Below are 25,483 nucleotides of genomic sequence, written 5' to 3'. Positions count from 1 at the left end.
TACACAGCAGAACTATACAAAAAAGATCTTCACAACCCAGATAATCATGATGGTGTGATCACTCACCTAGAGCCAGACATCCTGGAATGTGAAGTCAAGTGGGCCTTAGGAAGCATCACTATGAACAAAGGTAGTGGAGGTGATGGAATTCCAGTTGAGCTATTTCAAATCCTGAAAGATGATGCTGTGAAAGTGCTGCACTCAATATGTCAGTGAATTTGGAAAACTCAGCAGTGTCCACAGGACTGGAAAAAGTCAGTTTTCATTCCAATCCCAAAGAAAGGCAATGCCACAGAATAATCAAGCTACCGCACAATTGCACTCATCTCACATGCTTGTAAGTAATGCTCAAAATCCTCCATGCCAGGCGTCAGCAATACGTGAACCATGAAATTCCAGATGTTCAAGCTGGTTTTAGAAAAGGCTGGGGAACCAGAGATCAAATTGCCAACAATGGTATTAAGTGGGTATTATCAGTGCCACTTTACAAATGATGTAATTGAAATTTAGGGAAGTTCAATAGCGTGCCAAATGTCACATATCTGTTAAATGGGAGAGCTAGGATTCAAGGTAGAGCTAGTCCACCACTGACTCAATGGACTTGAGTTTGAGCAAACTCCAGAGATGGTGAAGGACAGGGAAGCCTGGCATGCTGCCGTCCATGGGATTGCAAAGAATCTGACACAACTGAGCAACTGAACAACAACAGATAGGATTGAAATCTACTTTTATTCTAAAAGCTATTCATCTGTTATGAACTGAATGCTTGTGTCTCCCCAAAATCCATCTACTGAACCCTAATCCTCACTGTGGTGGTATTTTGAGGTAGGGCCTTTAGAAGATGAAGGGGTCATAAGAGTGGAGCCCTCATGAATGGGATTAGTGCCCTTTTTATCAAAGAGACCTCAGGGAGCTCCTTTCCCTCTTCTGCCACGTGCGGACAGCAATCAGATGGCTGGAAACAGGAAGTCAGCCTTCAGATGCCATATCTCCTGGTGCCCTGATCTTGTACACTCCAACCTCCACAACTTTGAGAAACAAATGTTTGTGGTTTATAGGGCGTCCAGGCTATAGTACTTTGCTACAACAGTCCAATCTGACTAAGACATCATCTAGCACACAATTAGATTGAATGCTACAAACTAAAATGAAAAGTATGATGGTTGAGAGAAGGAAGAACAACAAATTAGATAAAATCAGAATAACAAAATTAAGTAATCAAGTACAGAAGTGATATTGAGGAAAACTAAATCAGTGATATAGCAGATAAACTTGAAGAGTTCTTCCTGAATGTAGAGAAAATGACAAAAGGACTAAAAATGCTAATTTGGAAGATGACAGGAGAATAACAAGAATCTTAAGTCAAAAACCACTAGAATAGAAACAATAATCAAACACAGAAATAAAGAAAACTTTTCAAAGTTAAAAAAGATCCTCCCAAAAGAGATCATAGGCAAACTTAGTTAAGATTCTGAACTAGACAAAAATTTTAAGTTTGTAAGTTAAAAATTACATAAACATCTGGTAAGTACAGTAGGTTATGGGCAAAGGAACAAATTTAGGCTGATGACAAAGTTCTCTGGAATAAAGTATAGATATAAAGCAACATATTGTACCTCAAGAATTTTATATGCAACAATTTTACATTCACATGTGATGATAAAGGCAATCTTAGATAACCAAGAATTCAGAATATATACAACCCACAAGTCCTTCATGAATAAATTACTGAACTCAGATTCTAGTCAAAACAAATATGAACTGTAATTAAGAACTCAAGTACCAACTTTTATAACCTGAACATGAACACTCAGATTATTTAACAAGAGCCAAAAAGTGCAAATGGGCAGAAAGGAATAGAATCAGAAAGGTAGAAAATTTTATGCTAAATTTAAGGGGAGAAGGACTCAACAAATGCTGCTTCTTTTCAGCCTTTAAAAATCATAGAATTCTAGATGGAAGAATATTTCTGAAAATGTGTAGGTTACCAACTGCAGAAGTAAAAATAAAATGCATACTATCTAAAGCAAGGGTGAAAATAATCAGAGAAAACATAATTCATACAGCAAAGAAAGATAGGGAAGACAAAATAAGGAAGCATAAATTTAAGGAAAACATAAAACAGATGACATCAGGGGTGGCAAAGGAGTAAGTAGCTTACCAAGTGAACCCAGGATGAGCAGAAATGTTAAGATCCACACAAGTATTCTTGATATATACCTGATTATCACCATCAAAATCATGGACAGAACTGTAGGGAAGATAAAGGACACAGAGAATATCATTTGAAAACATTGGAAAATATAAAGAGAAACTCTTTCAATTGTTTTCTCCTAGGGAAAATAATTTGTTGCTATTGACAAGTTCATGACCCCAATTTTGGTAAGAAAGGAAGTTGGTTGCTTTTGTACCTTGACTTGAGTACTTGTGTCACTTGAACAGCATCACTTAAAACCAAAAGCACCTAACTGTGGGTTTATAAACGACAGAACAGATTACATGCAAATGCATATGGTGACTCAAAGACAGCACAGAACTGTGTGGATTCACCACAGGAAGACATCAGAACTCGCATGCAAACAGAGATGACAACACACAAAGTGTAGAGAATGACATGCCATGTTCGTGACCAGAAAATTACCAAACATAGACAGAGATCAGTTAAATTAAATGCTACACTTCCTTGTGTCATCTATGCATTTCAGGACCAACTTCTCTGATGTTGGTTTTGGCCAACAAGTCAGATGGTATATTATCTTTTTCTAGTTTTTTCTCCTCTAAAACTCCAAGATATGGTGTGACTCTATAGAATAATATCCTGAAAACTACTAAAGTCAAAATTCCTGACCTTACTTCTCAACTGGAGTCAGGAGTCTTGATTGAGAAGCTCTTCAAAAAGGAGCAAAGCTTAGTTGAGTTATTTAGCCAACTCCTATACCCACCCCAATGTGACAAAATCTTGAGTGAAAAAATCTCAAAACAAAAAACTGAGAAGATTTAACCCTTACATAGGGAAATTCATTTCTGAAATCATAATTTGTTTATCTCTAATTATTTAAAGTCTTGTTTCACAAACAAATGAATAAAGATATTAAACCTCAAAAACAAAACTATTCTAATAAAAAATGGAATTCCAATGACTTTAAAACATTATTAGCATTACATTTTTAGGTTTGGATTTTTTTTTTCTTGGTTCAAGTATTCAACTATTTCAGGAATCAAATAATTTTTACATAAGGCTAGACTAATCGTCAAGTTTTCTTGGGCCATTTGCAAAGCCAACTAAATGGTTGGGATCTGTGACCAGGTAATGTTATTGAGGTACTCACATTTGCAATAAATGTACAGGAACCAAAAACAGATGGGAGCGTTTCAAATATCACAGAAATAGCTTTTCATATGGACAGCATTATTTCAACTGAGTCAAGTACTACCTAAGCAAAAAGAAAATACTCTCTAATGACAAGACAGAAATACAGCTAGTCTTCTCAATGACTACAATTGGTGTTAACAGGCATAAAAACTCATTTTACGTATGTAACAAAACAGTTTTTTGGTTCCTACTACAGTTTACTTCTCCCAACTAAAAAAGTCTATAAATTCTGATATGGCTACATACAGTTCTAGGATAAAGGGAACTTACAACTTGAAAAATCACATTTATTTATTTATTTTATTACCTATTTATTGACTAAAAACTCAATGGCTAACAAGTGGAGATGTACTAATTTTCCCAGCAATACAGTAACATTAATTGTAGCAATGAAAAAATTATATAATCCAAATGTAACCTATCAGAAATTTATGTTTTTTGATGGAAATATATGAGAATATATAACCTCTTTTCATAAGCAAGCAAGCCTTTTAGAATCATAACTAAAAACAAAGGGGTGCTGACTCATTAAAAGAAGTCTCCTATTATCATACTAAATGTTATTATAGACGTAGTAACCAAAGTTTGGGAATATACCAGTTTTCTCCAATGAGAGAAAAAGAAGGGAAGTGAGTTTCAGATATATATATATGTGTATATATATATATATATTCCTTAAAAAATATGTGTATACTTATAACTATATATAATCTGAAACAATTATTTTGGCTATGGGAAGTTAAACAATTTCAAGTATCCCCAGCAGTATTCATATTTTGGTTAAAAGAACAGTCTTCTACTGCAATACTATGTAATAGCTAATAATGAGAAAAACAATTACCTAGTGATAACAAGCAAAGTCCCAATATAATTTCTTTGCTGGTCATTACTCCACTAATCAGCCTGTGTAAGACACTATTGTCACTGACAAAGGTGATCAGGGCCTCTGCAAACTTGGCATAGCAGGAAATGTTCACAGGAGCACAGCGATGGAAGAATGGAATAGGTGCACTGGTGACACAAGAAAAAAAAAATCAGAAAAAAAATTACTCCTACTTAATATAAATGCCACATCAAACACACAAATGAAAGGTGAATATGACTGCAATACACTCCACCCTCCACACATCATATGGGAGCTAAGAGCTGTGAGCTTAATGCTATGAAGATGACTGTCATGGGGCGTGATGCAAATCTTACCACAAGCTTATCAAAGAGGGTGGAGTGCATATTCCAACAGAAGACATTACCCTCCCCTTCTGAAAAGAAACACACACACACATATACACACATACACAACTACCAAAAGCAAAACCAAACACTTAAATCCTCAGCCTACTCATCTAGCAATCAAGAGGCAGATGACAAAACTTACAAACATATACTTTATTGAACTGAAAATTTTTGCCATAAGCTATTTAAAAATTAAAAAAACATATACTTTTGCTTGAAATGTGCCACCATTAATAGAATATTTGCTCTATCAGAACATACAAAACCTTAGATTAAAAACGGTATTTGAGGCACCAGCTTAATAACTCAAACAAAGTAGTCATACCAAGACATCAACATACAGCAGAATATGCAGCTGTTTGAAACAATAACTATTAATGCTAGCATATGGAAGAACTTACAAATTACAAGGGAAAAAATGAAAAACTTATATCTAATGTGATGATTATATCTCTGTATTAACGATCTAAGAATGAGAACGGGGGAAAAACTCCAAAGAAAAATCTCTGCTTCATTATAGTCATGGAATTATGGACTATTTTCTTTTCTTTTTATATGTTATTATTATTAGGAGATTATTTGTGTCCAAAAAAGAATCAATTATATCATGTTTATACTGACTGTAGCTCTAACTTGTGAAGGAACATAGCTATGTATAAAGCGTGGTAGAAGTATAGTTTGTTATAACATGGTTCTATTTTAGCTTCTGAGAGCATGTGTGCATTTAATCAATGGGAGATTTTAAGCAAAGCTCTATGAACATGCCCTCAGTTGTGATTTGTTCGAATTCTAAAAGAGCCCACATGTGTCCCTATGCACAACACATATTTACACGTGCATTAAGTTAAAATTTGGAGAAGGAAATGGCAACCCACTCCAGTACTCTTGCCTGGAAAATCCCATGGACAGAGCAGCCTGGTAGGCTACAGTCCACGGGGTTGCAAAGAGTCGGACACGACTGAGCGACTTTACTACTACTACTAAGTTAAAATTTAGTCATTACTAACATGAATCCCACATTTTCAGAATTATGTATAGGACTATCAGTCATAGTTCTAATATAATTTTTTTGACTGGACTGATGTAAGTATGTTCTCATTCTTGATTGGTACTGTATTTTGGTCAAATTAGTGAACAGATTACATGGTTGAACACCAAATCCCAAAGTCTCTAATCTCAGCAAAGCAACTTTGTATGACTTGAAGCAAAACACTGTTTTTGTTTCCTTTCTCAAAAAACAATAAGAACGTTTCTTTTCAAGTAAGAATATAAGTGAACTATATATCAATTTTCCTTAAATGTTGGTACATGAGCACCATTGGGAGTAAGAATAAACAACATCTTCCATGCCGTTAAACTTTACGGAGCAATAAAATAATGTAATTTGAAAGATCTAGCCTTACCTTATTTATGCTTTAGAGTAAAATATATAAAAAAATGATAATGGTAGGTATGCTTATTTTTAAAAAACTGCCTCCAAATACAAATGTGGGTGTATTTGTATATACCTCCAAAATGGTGTTGGTGAAAGATAATGCCAAAGATTTGATATTTTGACACAAATTACAGAAAGCCAGAGCATTCTGAGTAATGCTTGAATTACAGGTATGTAAATCACCATTTTTTGATCAAAAGTTGTTTCATTAATAATTTGAAAATATATTAAATTATAGACTGCTTTTAGATAAAATAGATTTAGTTAGAAATACTATAAGAATCAAAAAACATTAACAAGTTCTTACTCAGTGGAGACTAACCTGGGACAGAAATCTTTAAACTAACAACTGTGTTGTGACCTACAACTGCTTTTTTCCTGATATTGTCCTTGCCAGGTTAATGTCCTTGTCTAAGGACTTCTAACCATATTTTAAGCCTGGTTCTCTATCCTTCAAAATTAAAGTCCCCTCTGGTCTATGAATGTCTACATCTTCACCTGCTTTATTTATTATCCTAAAATCTCTGATGTCAACTCTGTTTAACTCACCTGCCTCCAACCTTGAACATAAAATACATCACCTAAGAACACTGATGTTCTGTTTGTAACATCCACCAATTTTCTTGGTCTTACTCCCGTTTCCCTTTTTCCTGTCACATAACCATAAACTTCACACTCTGTCAAGAGGTGGCTCCTCCTAAATCTCCCATATCCTAACAGGATGTTGATATATTTTTATACTCAGAGAGAAATACACATCATCTCCAAAAGGGAGTGGAACTTGTGACAAAGAAAACTGGACTTGGGTTCAGAAGCCCTGGGTGATTCTCCTAACATTACACAGCTGCAGGTCACTAGGTCTTTCTGCTTCTCTGTCCCTCCATCTGTCAGCTGAAAGGGTAGGAGTAAGTTCTCTGTAAGTCTTTTCACATCATCTTCATCATCATCATCATCATGCTACTCATAAATCAATGATTCTAAATTAATATAAGCAGGATGCCCAGTAGCTTTAGCTTTTTGCTGCTTTTCAAACTTATAATGAGGATAGCTGATTTGAAAAGGGAAGAATTATAGTCTTAAAATTCTAAGTCTTCATTTTTATTTAAGGGGAAAAGCTGAGTGGTATCAGCTCTGAACTTATTCTTTCAAGTCATTTGTGTATTGTACATAAACACTTGGTCAATTAGAAAGAATACTTTTATAAGTATCCTTCAAAGAAGTGGAATAAAGTAACAATAAGTTTGTTGCCTTGTAATTCAATCTGTGTCAGTTAAAAAAATACCTGACAGCTCTAAATTTAAAGGTATAAAAATAGCACAAGCTGATTAACTACATTGTCTATCTGATGGTCAAAATGGTCAAAATCTGTTCTTGTGGTAAGGAATAACAGAGGTAAATCTAGAGTTACAGAATAAAAGAAATAGAAGGCAAACAAAAGAGAAGATAACATTTGGACACAACAGCAAAAATGAAATTAAATACTTAGCTTCAAAGTAAAAAGAATTGGATTCCTTTGTCATTCTTTTTTCTCAATTCAACTCTTTTCCAAACAAAAACAACTTGACCAGTCACAAGTTTTTAATACTTGAATTGCTTTACTATTTAGAAATTCTAAGTAATCATGGCATTGAAATGGTTTGTCTTACATTTTACTACTTAAATCCCATGTGATATAATGAATTTAAGATGAGCTATCTGATTTTGTATATCTCTCAGAAAAATTACACTTCTGAGAACCTAGTACGTGAGATCATTTCTACTTTAGTGTCTAACCCAAATGACACACTCTGTGTTTCTTAATTAAGAGGAAAAGCATAAAGAATGCTGTTTATAGAAAGTTTTCTACCTTTTAAAGCCCACAGAATATTGAATCTTTAAGAAGTCAATGTCATCCCATTGGGAACTAACTGATGCTGTTTCACATTATTGAAACATTAGTCAACAAGAACAAATGAATTTATAATGAGTCTTTTAAAGATTTTTTAAATTAGCCACTCATAGGAAAACTGTATCTTACCTTGGCAAACATATTGCCATTTATCTGCCTTTAAGTCCAGATTATCAGAGTTAATGAGCTCCCTCAAAGTATGATGACAGACAATGCCTAATTTGTCCATATGCCTTCCTTCATAAGACAGAAGCCTGCACCTCACACAACTATTTTAAACCTCCAGGTTATAAATAAGCCATTACACTTGATTTCTAATTAAATTTTATTCAAGAAAGAAAACAATAAAAAAAAAAGGGTTCTGGCAATATCTCTATAGCATAGCAAAGGCAGGAAATAAGTTATCAAGAATCTAATGGCACTATGCAGTGATGTTCACACGTTTAATTTTATTTCTTTTCTCTCCTCTTCCATTTCTATACTCCCTTTTCCCCCCTTCAAACTAACTGTGGTATAGACTTTACAAGATCTTAAATTCAAATTCTGATTCTCAATAGTTAGTTGTGTGACTTTGAGCAATCTATCTAACTTTTCTCTTATAAGGGACAATATATCCTTACAGGCTTTTGAGAGGATTCAATGAGATAACACAAGAAACTTAAAACAGTGCTTGACACCCAATAGATGATTTATAAATGCTCATTCACCTTGATCCTTCACTTAAAAAATATAGACAGACAGTATTTTTTTCATGACTATTACTTTCTTATTTCTGTATCATGTTAATTCTCCAACACCTAGTGTCCTTTCTGGCATCTGAAAGTATTAAAATAAACGTTTGTTTGATGAATAAACTGAAGTTATGAAATCTGTTTCTAGTACTGCAGTTTTCTCTAGCTATACTCAGAACTTTAAGTATCATAAATATATAGGCTGGCTAGAACTCCCCATGGTTACCGTGTTTAGCACATCACCAACAGAGTTCTGAATCTGGATACAATATGGCCCTTTCTAGGCACTGATTTGTAAAGTTCAAAAGCTCTTAGGAACAGTCACCATTTGGCAATTGTGTGGCGCTAGTGTTTTACTGCAAATTAGTTTACCACTGTTTTTCTTTAAAACAGACACTACCTTCAGCTGCAGAAAGTTCCTGAGTACCCAGGAAGGATGAGGAGATGGGAAGGTTCTAGACATTGATACAGATAATACTCTGAGCCAAACACCAACCACAATAACGTATGTTTAACAGTTAATATCTTATTTAATTCTTATAGCAATTCCATGCAGAGGTATTAATATTCCCACTTTATATATGAGGAAATTTGGTTTACTAAGAGCTTAACAGACTTGCTTATGCTGAGCGCCATCTGCCTGCATCACAGGTTTGCCTAGTGTTAGTCAAAAGTGTTAGTACATATAAAAAGTCAATCAAAGTATAGTCCCTACTACTTTTAAGGACAGAGAGTAGATCTTACTCATCTTTGGAGATGTGGTATCTAATCTATGTGTGAAACAGGGTAGTGACCTAAATTTTTTATTAAAACAAATTTGTTTTCTGATCGTTTCACTTTGCTTGCCAGATACTAGATTTACTATATACAAGGTCTTGATTTGCCTTCCTTCTGTCAATTGTCTCCTCTCATTTACTTTCCAAAAAAAGTGAGTTCAGACAAAAGTGATAGATTGTGAACTACTAAGATAAGTAAAACATGCCACTGCTGCCACTAAGTTGCTTCAGTCGTGTCTGACTCTGTGCGACTCCATAGACGGCAGCCCACCAGGCTCCACCGTCCCTGGGATTCTCCAGGCAAGAACACTGGAGTGGGGTGCCATTTCCTTCTCCAATGCATGAAAGTGAAAAGTAAAAGGGAAGTTGCTCAGTCGTGTCCAACTCTTTGCGACCCCATGGACTGCAGCCTACCAGGCTCCTCCGTCCATGGGATTTTCCAGGTAAGAGTACTGGAGTGGTTTGCCATTGCCTTCTCCAAGTAAAACATGAGGATCTTTAAATAAAGTATAAACATTTATATAAACAGTTTTCAGACAGTGTAGATTCATCATCGCATCTTGGATTGCTAAGACATTAGTGGATAACCACGTTACCAAGCCTGTCCATCTCTAACATTCAAGCCCCTTATTCTATGTTTTCTGTCCTACTGAATGCCCTTAGGATGCTGTACATGAGACATCCATGAGTATGCAGCCATGACTGGATCACCCAGCATAACCAGAAACAGGCAGTCCTCAACATGGTAGAGTCAGAGGTCAGAGGTGCAGGAGGATATGCAGTATGAACTGCCCCCTACCCTAAACCCACCTATATTATACTAGAGCAGGCAACCACGGCTTTCTGGTTATCCTATTATAATATATTTATGCCTTAAAATAGTGACTCTATACTCAAATATATGTTTAAAATAGGGGTTAGCAGTTGAATAGATAAGAGAACAGTTTTTCTTGTTTTTACATTGATAATTTTCTCTATTCAAAGAATCTCTTTTCTTTACTGTCACAGCCTCCCTAATATTCTCAATTTTCATGAATGGAGTCTCCCTACCTATTGGTCTAAGCGGATAATTTGTAGGTCCTTTCTATTTAGTATCTTTTAAAACAGTCCCATTGTTTTTATGTCTGTAGGCTTTACATTTTAATTTCAACAGCAACTTGACAAAACTAAAAGAGCAGGAAATGAATTAAACTGATATGTCCTTGTCAACTTTTCAAGAGAAAATTTCATATTCAAGTTAATGAAGCACAAGTAATACCCATAAGTCAGCTGAAGGAAAGGAGACATAAGAATTTTAACCAATAGCTTGCTACAATATACTAAGATACAATAAAAAGTGGTTTTGATTCAGTATCCCTGGGAAATACTCATGTCATACATGGTTAGTGATATATATATGCTAAGGTTCTTAACATCAGACATGCTCCAAAGACTATATACCTAATTCTGAGGATATATTCTACAGTGCTTGAGAATCTATTTCCTTTTTTAAAAAATCAACTTATAATTTTAAAATTTGCCTTACTTAAAACTACTATGAGATCTGTCCAAAAAAAAAGAGAAAAGATAAAAGAAATATCTAAGGAATTCCACGGCAGCCCAGTGGTTAGGACTCCAAGCTCTCACAGCTGAGGGCTTGGGTTTGATCCCTGGTCAGGGAACTAAAACTCCAGAAGCCCAAACCTGTGTGACGTGACACAAAATTTAAAAATTCTTTCAAATAAACAATATTTCTTGTTTCATCTTTGTGTCCATTACATATAGTAGGTACTTAACAATAAATGTTTGTTGATTAAGACAAACAGCTTATTACAGAGAAAGTACCTAAAGGATATAGCTGGAAATAAAGTATGGAGATTAATCACTGGCATATTTTTAAATTTATAAAGGAAATTTAAAAATAATACCAGTTAGGATGATCAACTTCAAAGAAACTTCAAAGAATCTTTTGAGACTGTGAGACCTGACTTCCAAATTTTGCTATAAGTTTTATAATATCAACAGCTTTCTATACTTGAAAACTACGATATTAAAAAAAAGTGAGGGACTTCCCTGGAGGTCCAGTGGTTAAGCCTCTGCCCTTCCACTGCAGGGTGCATGGGTTCAATCCCTGGTAGGGGAACTAAGATCCCACATGCCACTAGACATGGCCAAGAAATAAATTAATTAATTAATTAAAAAAATTTTAAAAAGTGAGTCCCCCAAAGAAATTTGAAGCATTTGAAAATGAGAAATGTTGTTTGCCTGTGTGTGTGTGTGTGTACTTTAAAATAATGTGAAATTCATGTTGTCATTTCCATTACTACTTTAAAAATTGTACAAGTACTGAAACTGGGCAACAGATATTATCAAGTCATTCCTTTCTCATAACATACACAGTTTAAAATCTACCTACAAAAACAAAAGTCACAAGTTAATGAAATACAATAAAATTTACCTCGCTGGAACAGGTAGTTTGGGGCAAAGACCTTTTGCTTTTGATGATGCATATTCAGAAGGCTTTAGGTCATAGCTGCATAGTGCTGAGCCTGTTGAAAGAAAAGCTATATGTTAGCTACAGAATCTGAATAAATTCTTTTATTAATTCATTTTAATTTTATTTTATAGTTAATATTAATTCAACACATACAACTTTCAAATATTATAGAATTCATAAAAGTTTGATTTGGTCTAATAGTATCGATCCTCAATCATTTGAAACAGACTCTTCTCTGGAAACTTATATACAAAGTTTAATTAACAGTATCAGGGTAATAACAATAAATACTGGAGCTATCTTTATTGAGCGTCATATGTCAGGCCCTATATAACATACATACACACATATATATTTTTATAAAGAGTCAACTTTTCATTGTAACTGACCCAACTCTGTCTAGGAATGTCTTCAAACAATGGAAAAAACTAACATGATAAAAATTCTCCTGAAGAAATCAAGAGTTTTTGCCAGCCCCAGTGCTTCTGAAGGTTAGGCTGAGACCAGCCCATTCGTGAGGCTGGTTCTGTTCCCATGCAGGTTTTCATACCAAGAGAACGGCTGGGATGGGTCAAGGACCCGTTTCCTCCTCCCATCATGCTGTGAACTCACTGGTGGGGTGAACTTCTTCTCTCTCATATATATAAATTATATAATTTACTTTAACTTTACTAGGCAGGCATTATTAAGCCCACTTAACTGAGGAGAAAATAGAGGCTAAGAGATAAGGTAAATAACTGATATAGCTAATAATCAGTAAAGCTAGGATTAAACCCTAGATCTTTTTGGCTACAAAACTCTTCAACCACATATGCCATCTCTCCTTCCTATGCTTTCCATTACTAAATATTGAAGATTGCTGCATATAGCACATACGCATTCAGATAATACATTACTTTTTTCTTATGTGAGAGGCATGAGACAATAACTGTAAATGAACTAACTGATCAAATCAATCAATTGATCAAAGGAGTCTCAGTTTTCAGATAGTTTAAAAGAGCTTAAATTCAGTCTTAGATTGGTTATTTTCTGACTACATGGCCAATACATACATACATATATACATATACATATGGGCTTCCCTGGTAGCTCAGCTAAAGAATCTGCCTGCATTGCAGGAGACCCCAGTTCAATTCCTGGGTTGGGAAGATCTGTTGGAGAAGGGATAGGCTACCTACTCCAGTATTCTTGGGCTTCCCTGGTGGCTCAGCTGGTATCTGCTCAGAATCTGCCTGCAATGCGGGAGATATGGGTTCAATCCCTGGGCTGGGAAGATCTCCTGGAGAAGGGAACAGCTACCCATTCCATTATTTTGGCCTGGAGAATAGTCCATGGGGTCACAAAAAGTTGGACATGACTGAGTGACTTTCACTTTCATATATATATATATATATATATATATATGTATGTATGTATGTATATAAGAAATATATATATATAATTTAGATGGATACAGTACACTAAATCCTTGATTAAGTCTTATTCAAACAACATGCTAATTTTACAATACGGCTACTTTACTATAAGGTTCATTGTACAAAGACATTGTTAGCTAGGGACATTTAGGCTTTAGTTCTAATTTTGCTCAGACCAACTATATTATATCATGTAAATTGTTTGTATTTCATTATTGAAGCTCTTACTAGGTTACTAATTTGGGCAAATACTTTATTACTAAATACAAATAGAACGGCTTTGCATTTATATCACAGCAAGAATGAGATTTTGCACTGTATCACCATGCAATATGTTTAAAATATAATGTGAAGGCAGATTTTAACACTGAATTAATTGTGAAAACATCATGTGAGGACATGAGAAGGAACCAGAATGGAGTACAGAAATAAAGATTTGTTGGGACAACAAAATGGACAGGTTTACTTCCTTTACATCTTGTACTTTCAATCCAAAGAATTTGAGAAAGCCACAAACCTGCACTATATCAGAAATGCTGCCCCCAAACCAACTTGTTAAGTGTTTGAATATGTGGGCTTAGTAGCATATTTACATAAATACATGTAGCATCTATTTTATATAAAAATATCTCAGGTAATCGGGCAGTGTAAAATATTTTTAAAGAGATACTTGAAAGTTGCATGGCATCATTCTTCAAGTTTCTGCAGCTCTTAAGATAGACTCAATAGGAAACTAACTTTGTAAAACTGTTTTCTATCATTCTCTTTCATTTTAATGACTTAGTTAAGCATGAATATTAAGCGTCTAACTTCTAAAATTAGCCTTTCATGTTTAAAGATAACACCACTAGATACTATTTATAGCAATTTTAGAGAAAATATGACAGCCATGGCAAGCAAACACTTTAGATTAATTGTAAAATAGCTGGAGTCCTATTATAGAATTGCTCAAGAAAAATCACTGTGCCAGTAACTGCAGGGCAAGTACCCAACGTGATCATCAACTTCCTGATCTGAATTGTCAACGTACTTCTTTCAGAGTCCAAGATGGAATTGATTTGCACAACGTGAAAGGCCCTAACTGAAGCATATTGTGTCAGTGCTGTCAAACACACTGCTCCATTTGAATTCAGTGAACATAATCTTCATCCCCACCCTTTTTTCGTTTTAAAAAAGGAGGTCAGCAGGTGCAACAGAGTTCAATTTTATAAAGACTTTCCCATGATAATGCTCAATGAAAGGATAATAGCCTTATCTCTGACAGTATTCTGGGACAGAGGCCAGTACTAAATAGATCCTGTACTAAACAGATTAAAGGAAAAAGATCTTTACAATGTGCTCGTAGTAACAATCAGAAGAAACCTTATATTGCTTCCTACTCAAAGGACTGATGGACAGAGAAGCCTCAACGAAGAACATTAAAACAACCCAGAAATGGCCAATGTTTTACAATTGCTTCTCTTTTCATGTGTATTGCTAATGTATTTTTAGTGAACTCTTAAGGTAGTATCTATTTTATTTTTTTTAGTAGTAGAAGTATAAACAATAGTAGAAGTAGAGACATAAGATGTTTGGTTATAAACAGCAAGACAATATTTTTCTTCTAATGCAAAAAACAGGGAAAAACCATGCTAGAGTAATGAAAAGTCTAAAGCAAAGAACAAAAGCTCATCAAAACCATATCAGAGGTAATCCATGCAACTCAGCAGCCAATGTTATTCAAAGGCCATCAGAATGAATGATCTTAGGAACCTAACTTGGGTATATAAGCATTTATCTTGGTAAACAGTTGCTATAGTCCCCAGAATGTTTAACTACTACAACATTTCAAATGCCTTATAATAGTTAATTATTTATATTTTAGCTCAATATCACTTATAACAACTCCACTAAGACGTATGTTTCCATCACCATGCTCCAAACATTACAGATGAAAAAAAGTGTCATGTTTCCAAGGCCTTTTAGGAGATCACTGACAAACTAAGAAACAGAATTCTTTACCTGTAGCCCACAATGCTTCTTCTGTGTCTTTCCTAATAATCATAATCAGACAAGTATTCAATATGCTCCTGAGAAAAAATGTATATTCCACAGACACTGCAAAGACAATACGTTTGAAAAACAGTTTTTTCAATCACCCACTCTCTAAATCTGCTCTGCCTCCTCCCGTTTTAAATCTACCCTAGGTAATGGCTCCACCATTCATAAAATCCCCAAGATGAAGTATGGAAGTCATTCTTATCTTCTTTATCTACATCTTCCATTTATGTCTTCTCGTATTATTCAAGACATTCAAGATACCAAGTCCTGACAATCAGACTTTTCTACGTAATTTTTTAAAAATAATTTTTATTTATTTATTTATTTTTGACTGCACTAGGTCTTCACTGCTGCACACAGGCTTTCTTTTCGTTGCAATGTGCAGGCTTCTCGTTGCTGTGGCTTCTCTTGTTGCAGAGCACGGGCTCTAGGGCACTCAGGCTTCAGTGGTTGCTATGCACAGGCTCAGTTGTGCACACAGGCTCAGTTGCCCTGCAGCATGTCGGATCTTCTCAGATCGAACCTGTGTCCCTTGCGTTGGCAGGTGGATTCTTCACCACTGAGTCACCAGGGAAGTCCTAGATCTATGTTATTTCAGACCATCATGATCTCTTATTGGGTCAGTTAAACTACTCTCTCAGAGGATTTCTTACCTCCATCCTGCACACAACCTTCAGAATGATTTCTGTAAACTTAGGATTAGTTTATTACACCTCCACCCTCAGGACAAATTCCAAACTCCTTGGCTTCAAAGCCCTCCTAAGGCAGGCCTCTACCTAAAACCCCAGGCTCATTAATAAACTACTTATAATTCTTGCGGTTTCTCAAGCTTCCAGGCTTTTCCACATGCTATTCCCTCTGCTTGAGCTGTCCTTTCCTAACTAGCATCTGAAAGAGTGTTCAAGTTTGAGAAGAACTTCTACAAACTACAAACTTTACCCCCTCCGTCAAGTCTTATCTGATGCACCCAAACAAAGCTATTTACTTCTTAGCTGTATTATAAAACACATTATTTTATAATTTTTTAGTTTACATATCATTTCTATCTTTAGAATGTGAGCTCTTTGAGAACTGGGACCTTATGCCTTCAAAATATCTGGAATTTCTATTTCCTGGCACACAGACAGCACTCAAAAGCCATCTGTTGATAAAACAGACATCCTGATTAACAACAACAACAAAAAAGAATTATTTTAATCTCTTATATTTTGGTGTTACATGTTATATATAATGATATATGCTTTTCACCATTCACTACAAAGTACACTATCTAAAACAGGATTTCTAAACCTTGGTATTAACACAATTCTCAGGCAGTTCTTGGTTGTAGGGAGCCGTCTTATGCATTTGCAGGATGTTTATCAGCAACCCTGGTCTCTGTCCACTAGATGCCAGCAGCCTCCCTGTAACCTCTCAACTAACTGTGACAACAAAAAACGTCTCCTGACACTACCAAACATCCTAGATGGGGGAGGGGGAGGAGGTAGCTGTGGCAGGTGCAAAAATCACCCTTAGTTAAGAACTACTAGTCTAAAACATCAAATTATTTGAAATAAAGAGTTGGCATTGGGGGCTAATTCTTATTTTAAAATTTTGTTTGATTTACTATCTCAATAACATTTGGCTTCCTAGGTAGTGCAGTGGTAAAGAATTTGCCTGCCAATCCAGAAGACACAGGTTCGATCCCTGGGTCAGAAAGATCCCCTGGAGAAGGAAATGGCAACCCACTCCAATATTAAAGGGCTTCTCTCATAGCTCAGTTGGTAAAGAATCTACCTGCAATGCAGGAGACCCCGGTTCGATTCCTGGGTCAGGAATATCCGCTGGAGAAGGGATAAGCTACCCACTCCAGTATTCTTGGGCTTCCTTTGTGGCTCAGCTGGTAAAGAATCCGCCTGCAATGTGGGAGACCTGGGTTCGATCCCTAGGCTCGGAAAATCCCCTGGAGAAGGGAATGGCTACCTTCTCCAGTATTCTGGCCTGGAGAATTCCATGGACTGTATAGTCCATGGGGTTGCAAAGAGTTGGACACGACTGAGTGACTTTCATCATCATCATAACATTGTAGGATACACCAAGAGGAAAAAAATAGTCCTTAAAACACATGGTTTAGAAAATTGTAGTTAATGAAAAAGAAAATCTTTCAATGCAGAAGTTCTTGTTATTAAGAACAAATGACATGAATATGAGTTCAATGAATTTAATTCCTTTCGAAGGAGGAAAGCATTCTGTATTCGTATGCCAGAAAAGAGCAAGACAATTTTCCAATTTCCATTTCTAGTAACCAATAAAAAGGATGGACATATTTGCAATTCCCAAGAAGCACTATTAACTAGCTGGAGATATGACATCTGTGATCACTACGGGCACATACTAGGTACACAATAAATATCTGCTGAGGGAATTAACTTTGGCCATCTTTGTACAAGACTCCTACTAGGTACTGCAGAGGATAAAGAGAAGTTTGACTGTCTACTCTAATGCAAGCTCCTTATACATGGCAACTATACCTTGTTTTTGTCTTTCTGGTACATATTTAATGTGTACTAATTAACTATTTGTTGAATCAAGTAATTACTTAGAATTACATTACTAAATTTAAGAATTTCCCCCTCATTTTAACAGTCAAGTCTCCCTTGATGATCTCTGATTTGGAGTCAATTAAATCAGTTGCTACAGTTGTTCATTTCACTCATTTATAAATGACAGCCAATTTTTTGATATACTGTGGCCAAAAAGAATCCATACTAAGCAACTATACTCCAATAAAAGTTAAAAAAAAAAAAAGAATCCATACTAACTCTGTGGTTTAAGTTATAGTGTAACTGACTGGTAAAGAAAAAAAGGCAAACAATAATCTGATTGTCTATTCATACTAACTCTACACTTACCAACTAGATAACAATAATCCAAAGGCTTGTTAGTATTCACATATTTTATCTGAATGGATCACATACTCTCTCATGATTTTCAGCAATGATCACTGAAAGCACCAAACTGCATGCTGCTGCTGCTGCTAAGTCGCTTCAGTTGTGTCCGACTCTGTGCGACCCCATAGACGGCAGCTCACCAGGCTCCCCCCGTCCCTGGGATTCTCCAGGCAAGAATACTGGAGTGGGTTGCCATTTCCTTCTCCAGTGCATGAAAGGGAAAAGTGGAAGTGAAATCGCTCAGTCATTTCCGACTCTTAGCGATCCCATGGACTGTAGCCTACCAGGCTCCTCTGTCCATGGGATTTTCCAGGCAAGAGTACTGGAGTAGGGGGCCATTGCCTTCTCCCCAAACTGCATGGCTCTACTCAAAATGTGAACATGGGCCAAATGGCAGGTCATAAAGCTCTCTGAATTTATACAAGATACAGTACATTGAAGAAGAACTGTTAAATAGGAGTGCTATAAATGGGACACAAAAGAAAAATAAGAAATCGGCTATTTTACTACAGTTAGGGAAAACAAAATAATATTGATACAACAGTTTGCTAAGAGTAATACAAGAAACAATAAGGAATTCCATGTAAAATACTAGCACCATGTAAAATACTAGCACCAACTGAGAACAAGCAGTCAGCCCTCAACTTACAGGTTATTCTCATTTCTAAACTTTTGTTTAGAATTTAGACTGTATGTGGAAAGAATAAAATGACATGCAAAGCATGGGCATGGCACATGCCACTGTGCACAGCACAAATAGGTATCATAAATATGTTGAAAGAAAACACTGAGCTTCAGTCTGATTTGCCTATTTAGACTCAAATGCCCATGCTGAACATCAGGAACAGTGGAGTAAAGTGAACGGTGGACTATGGACCAGATGTGGTGGTAGGATCAGAATCAGAAGAGGGAGAGGAAGAGGAAGAACATCTGAGCGGGTATCATCTTCCCTTCCCTTCACCATCTGTCATGGTTTGAACCCAGCGGATGATCTGGCTGGGCTGAGATGAAATTTTCATGTAAAGTTGAAGTTAGTGTCAGAGGGAGGGAGACTCCTCCCCCTCCTACAATGTATACATTATTGAGTTTTCCAAAATAATGATAATAAAGGGGGAAAGAAACTTGTTCATCAGAAACGGCAGGGAAGGAAAGTTGATGGATTCACGATCTGCTGAAAAATAAGACCTCAGATGCAAGCTCTCACCAGAGGGTTTTAGTAGAGCTTAGGAAAGAGGAAGAAAAAGAGGACTTAAGAAAAGCATGAATAATCACTTGGAAAGTATGTATAAGAGAGACAAATAGATGAATAAGATGAATTATTTAGAGATGAATAAAAAGAACTGATTTCACAGCAATTCTACTTAGACTGAAGCTGAACAGTTTACCTGCTGGTGGCAACTCACATGGATACAGAGTTGAGCAAAGGATAATGTGTTAAGAGAATGAGAAATTATTAAGTGGCAATAGAGATGAAGAGGGACATTCAGTCTATTATTCTTTCAAAAAACATGAATCATTGCTGTGTGAGATCCTATATTAGGGCTTGGATATTCAGAGATAAATAGAGCGTGATTCTGCCCCCAGGAAACTCCTGCACCACTGCAGCAAGATGATAAACAAAGCACCAAAGAAGTTTAACACTGAATCCTAATGGTATCTGGCACCTCTGATTTTCAAAGGCAATTGTTAAATTGTTTTATTCTCTAGCATCACATATTTATGATATTGGTGTCTGTATAAGCTATGGCTCAAAATAATGAAACACACATTTATACATCTATCAGTAAATTGATATACAAAAAATACTTTTATATTCATCTGAAATCTGTCTTTTAAAGCTCCCTGTAATATGGCAGCATCTCTACATAATCAGTCTAATTTTCAGCTATTTCTTCCAAGCTTTCTATTCTAGTCAGACATATTTGACAGAAGTAGTCCACAAACTAAGTGTCCAAGAAAACAACTCCTCTTTCTTGTATAAAAGAAACAAAGAATGGAGGAACTATCATTTGCCTGATAAATGTATTTCTTACATTACTACAGGAACTAAGAGCTTTTCCTTATACTGATTTCAAATAATTTGTAAAGGTAATAAAAGTTCACATGAATGGATGGTTAAGTGCTAAAAAAGTACCTTCAAACATTGTCATGGAAACTTAAAATTCTGAAAAGGATTTATATTATCTTTTCCTTCTGGTAAGAAAAAATGTTATTTTAACCTTGCATTTTAAAATAAGTTTTTAAATAATCATCGAAAAAGTTACTACCCCAAACAGGATTCTCTCTTTCATAAACTTTTAAATTATGGTAAAATACACATAACAAAAATTTTACCATCTTAACCATGTCTAAGTGCAGATTTCAGTAGCATTAAGTACATTCACTATGTATATACACTAAGTTTTCATTAAGTACATTATTGTGCAATCATTACCATCATCCATCTCCAGATCTCTTCATCTTGCAAAACTGAAACTCTTCATGTAGAAATCAGTAACTTCCCATTTCTCTCTCCCCACAGCTCCCAGCAACTACCAGTCCACCTTCTGCCTTTGTGGATTTGACCACTCTAAGTATCTCATTTAATAAGGGGACTCATATAGTATTTGCCCTTTTGTAACTGGCTTATTTCATTTAACCTAATATCTTCAAGGTCCATCCATACTGTAGCATGTGTCAGAATTTCCTTTCTTTTTAAAAAAAATTCTGATAAAAATATAACATAAAACATACCATAGTAAGCATTTTTTAAAAAGTGTATGGTAGTGTTAACTATATGTACACTGTTGTGCAACAGAGCTCTAAAATTTTTTCATCTTGCAAAACTGAAACTCTATACCCATCCAACATCATCTCCCCATTTCCCATCCCCCTCAGCTCTCACAACCACCATTTTACCTTTAAAGAGTCTATTATTTTTAATATATTTATAATTTTATTTATTTATTTATGGCTGTGCTGGGCATTCGCTGTTGCACAGGCTTTTCCCTAGTTTCAGCAAGCAGGGGCTACTCTCTAGTTGCAGTGCGTGGGCTTCTCCTGTTGTGGAGCATGGGCTCTAGGGCACACGTGCTTCAGTAGTTGCTGCCTGTGGGCTCAGGAGTTGTGGTTTCCGGGCTCTAGAGCACAGGCTCAATAGTTGTGGTACATAGGCTAAGTTGCTCTCCAGCATATGAGATCCTCTGAGATCAGGGGTTGAACCAGTCTCCTGCATTGGCAAGCGGACTCTTCACCACTGAGCCACCAGGGAAGCCCCTGACTACTTTAGGTACTTCATATAAGTGTAATCATGCAGCATTTGTCTTTCTGTGACTGGCTTACTTCACCTAGCATAATATCCTCAAACTTCATATATATTATAGTATATGGCAGGATTTCCTTATTTTTTAAGGCTGACTAGTATTCCCCTGTATGTATATACCACATTTTCTTTATCCATTCATCTGTCAATGGAAATTTAGGTTCCTTCTACCTCTTGGCAGCATAAGGCTGCAATGAACTGCTGCTGCTAAGTCGCTTCAGTGGTGTCCGACTCTGTGCGACCCCATAGACGGCAGCTCACCAGGCTCCGCCGTCCCTAGGATTCTCCAGGCAAGAATACTGGAGTGGGTTGCCATTTTCTTCTCCAGTGCATGAAAGGGAAAAGTGAAAGTGAAGTCGCTCAGTCATGTCCGACCCTTAGTGACCCCATGGACTGTAGCCCACCAGGCTCCTCCGACCATGGGATTTTCCAGGCAAGAGTACTGGAGTGGGGTGCCATTGCCTTCTCCCTGCAATGAACATGAATGTGCAAATATCTCTTTGATATCCTGTTGTCAATTCTTCTAAAAGTGGAACTTTTGGGTCAGATAGCAATCTATTTTGCTCCAAGACAATTTTTTTAAGAGCGTTTTAGGTTCTCAGCAAAACTGAGAAGAAGGTACATAGATTTCCCATAAACCTCACATCCCCACATACGCCTAGCCTCCACCATTATCAACATTCTCCCACCAGAATGGTATGTTTGATACAACCGATAAACCTACACTGACAAATCGTAACCACCCCAAAGTCCATAGTTTACATTAGAGTTCATCTTCGTGCTTTACATTCTGCTGTTGTTCAGTTGCCCAGTCATATCCAACTCTTTGCATCCCCATGAACTGCAGCACGCCAGGCCTTTCTGTCCCTCACCATCTCCCAAACTTTGTCCAAGTTCATGTTCATTGCATTGGTGATGCCATCCAGCCATCTCATCCTCCGACACCCTCTTCTCTTTCTGCCCTCAATCTTTCCCAGTATCAGGGACCTTTCCAATGAGTCAGTTCACATCATAAGACCAAAATACGGGAGTTTCAGTCTCAGCATCGGTCCTTCCAACAAGTATTCAGGGTTGATTTTCCTTAAGATTGACTGGCTTGATCTCCTTGCTGTTCAAGGGACCTTCAGGAGTCTTCTCCAGCACCATAGTTCGAAGGCATCAATTCTTCAGCGCTCCGCCTTCTTTATGGTCCAGTTCTCACAACCGTACATGACCACTGGCAAGACCATAGTCTTGACTATAAGAATCTTTGTCAGCAGAGTAATGTCTCTGCTTTGCAACACACTGTCTAGGTTTGTCATAACTTTCCTGCCACGAAGGAAACGTCTTCTGATTTCATGGCTGCAGTCACCATCCACAGTGATTTTAGAGTCCAAGAAAAGGAAATCTGTCACTACTTTCAACTTTTCCCTCTCTATTTGCCATCAAGTGATGGGTCTGGATGCCATGATCTTAGTTTTTTTAATATTTAGTTTTAAGCCAGCTCTTTCACTCTCCTCCTTCACCCTCATCAAGAGGCTCTTTAGTTCCTCTTCACTTTCTGCCATTAGAGTGGTATCATCAGCATATCTGAAGTTGTTGATATTTCTCCTGTCTATCTTGATTCCAGCTTGTAACTCATTCAGCCCAGCATTTCTCATGATGTGCTCAGCATATAGATTAAACAAACAGAGTGACAGCAGAGAGCCCTGTTGTACTCCTTTCTCAATCTTGAACGAATCAGTTGTTCCAAACAAGGTTCTATCTGATGCTTCTCGACCCCCATACAGGTTTTCTCAGGAGACAGGTAAGATGGTCTCGTATTCCATCTCTTTAAGAGCTTTCCAGTTTATTATAATCCACACAGTCAAAGGCTTTGGCATAGTCGATGAAACAGAGGTAAATGGTTTTTTTGGAATTCCCTTGCTTTCTCTATGATCCAGTGAATGTTGGCAATTTGATCTCTGGTTCCTCTTCCTTTTCTAAATCCGGATAGGACATCTGGAAGTTCCTGGTTCGCAATAATGCTGAAGCCTAGCTTGCAAGATTTTAAGCATGACCTTACTAGCATGGAAGATGAGTGCAATTGTCTGATGGTTAGTACATTCTTTAGTACTACCCTTCTTGGGAATTGGGATGAGGATTGACCTTTTCCAGTCCTGTGGCCACTTCTGGGTCTTCCAGATTTGCTAACATATTGAATGCAACACCATGATGGCATCATCCTTTAGGGTTCTGAATAGTTATACTGGAATTCTGTAGCATACACTAGCTTTATTAACAGCAGTGTTTCCTAAGGCCCATTTAACTTTGTGCTACAGAATGTCTGGCTCTGGGTGGCTGACCACACCATTGTAGTCATCCCGTCCATCTGGATCTTTTTTACACAGTTCTTCTGTGTATTCTTTCCATCTCTTCTTGATCTTTTCAGTGTCTACTAGGTCTCTACCATTTATATACTTTATTGTGCCCATTTTTGGGCAAAATGTTCACTTGATATCTCCAATTTTCCTGAAGAGATCTCTAGTCTTTCCCCTTCTGTTGTTTTCTTCAAGTTTTACACTTTGTTCATTGAAGAAGGCCTTCTTATCTCTCTGTGCTGTTCTTTGGAAATTTGCATTTAGTTGGCTATGGCTTTCTCCCTTGCTTTTCACTTCTCTTCTTTCTTTAGCTATTTGTAAAACCTGCTCAGATAATCACTTTGCCTTCTTGCTTTTCTTTTTCTTTGGGAGGGTTTTGTTCACTGCCTCCTGCACAATATTACAGACCCCTGTCCATAGTTCTTCAAGCATACTGTTTACAAGTTCTAACCTCTTGAATCTATTTGTTACCTCACTGCATACTCATAGGGGATTTGATTTAAATTGTACCTGGCTGGCCTAGTGGTTTCCCTCGCTTTCTTTAGTTTAAGCCTGAATTTTGCTATGAGAAGCTGATGATCTGAGCCATTGTCAGCTCCAGGTCTTGTTCAGCTTCTTCATCTTTGGCTACAAAAAATGTAATCAATTTGATTTCAGTAATAGCCATCTGGCGATGTCCATGTGTAAAGTCGTCTCTTGTGTTTTTGAAAAAGGGTAATTGCTATGACCAATGCATTCCGTTGGCAGAATTCAGTTAGCCTTTGCCCTGCTTCATTTTGTTGTCCAAGGCCAAACTTGCCTGTAACTCCAGGTGTCTCTTGACTTCCTACTTTTGCATTACAATCCTTAATGATGAATACAACATCTTTTTTTTTGGTGTTAGTTCTAGGAGGTCCTCTAGGGCTTCATAGAACTGATCAATTTCTGCTTCTTTGGCATTGGTGGTAGGGGCATAGACTTGGATTACTGTGATGTTGAATGGCTTGCCTTGGAAATGAACCGAGATCATTCTGTCATTTTTGAGGCTGCACTCAAGTACTGCATTTCGGACTCTTGTTGATTATGAGGGCTACTACATTTCTTCTATGGGCATGGAAAAATGTATAATGACGTGTATCCACTATTATAGTATCATACAAAGCATTTTCACTGTCTTAGAGATCCTCCTGGTTCCATTTTCTAATTTTTGAGGAACCTCATACTGTTTTCCACAGCAGACACATTATTTTACATTCCTACCAATGGTGTACAAGGATTCCCATTTCTCCACATCCTCACCAACATTTGCTACATTCTGGGTTTTTGTATTTATAGTAGCCATCCCAGTGGGTATGAGGTGATATCTCACTGTGGTTTTGATTTGCATTTCCCTTATAATTAGTGATGTTCATTCAGTCTCTTTTCATATCCTTATTATTGGCCACTCATACACCTTATTTGCATTAATGTCTACGCAAGTCCTTTGCCTATTTTTTAATTAGATTGTAGTTTTTTCTTGTTGTTGAGTTGTAGGAGTTCCTTACCTATTCTGGACATTAACCCCTTA

At 36.7% G+C, this 25,483-nt stretch overlaps 1 protein-coding gene across 5 annotated transcripts in view; it reads right to left on the bottom strand.

Moving 5' to 3' along the window:
• SLC44A1 (solute carrier family 44 member 1) overlaps positions 1 to 25,483 on the bottom strand; it is a 219,006-nt gene that overhangs the window by 87,720 nt on the left and 105,803 nt on the right. For all 5 annotated transcript variants that reach the window (XR_014064004.1, XM_081524921.1, XM_081524899.1 and 2 more), the window contains exons 5-7: positions 11,874 to 11,964; positions 4,215 to 4,384; positions 2,162 to 2,251 (exon numbers count right to left, since the gene is read on the bottom strand). Coding sequence is in view for 4 of the 5 variants with exons in the window: in XM_081524921.1 (XP_081381047.1) it covers positions 2,162 to 2,251; positions 4,215 to 4,384; positions 11,874 to 11,964 (351 nt within the window). In the remaining variant the exon portion in view is untranslated. The remainder of the gene's footprint in view (positions 1 to 2,161; positions 2,252 to 4,214; positions 4,385 to 11,873; positions 11,965 to 25,483) is intronic.

The sequence above is a fragment of the Giraffa tippelskirchi genome, chromosome 1, assembly GCF_054371585.1.
Source record: "Giraffa tippelskirchi isolate mGirTip1 chromosome 1, T2T-mGirTip1v1.2.pri, whole genome shotgun sequence".
NCBI classification, from domain to species: Eukaryota; Metazoa; Chordata; class Mammalia; order Artiodactyla; family Giraffidae; genus Giraffa; species Giraffa tippelskirchi.
This window is presented reverse-complemented; position numbering and strand designations above follow the sequence as displayed.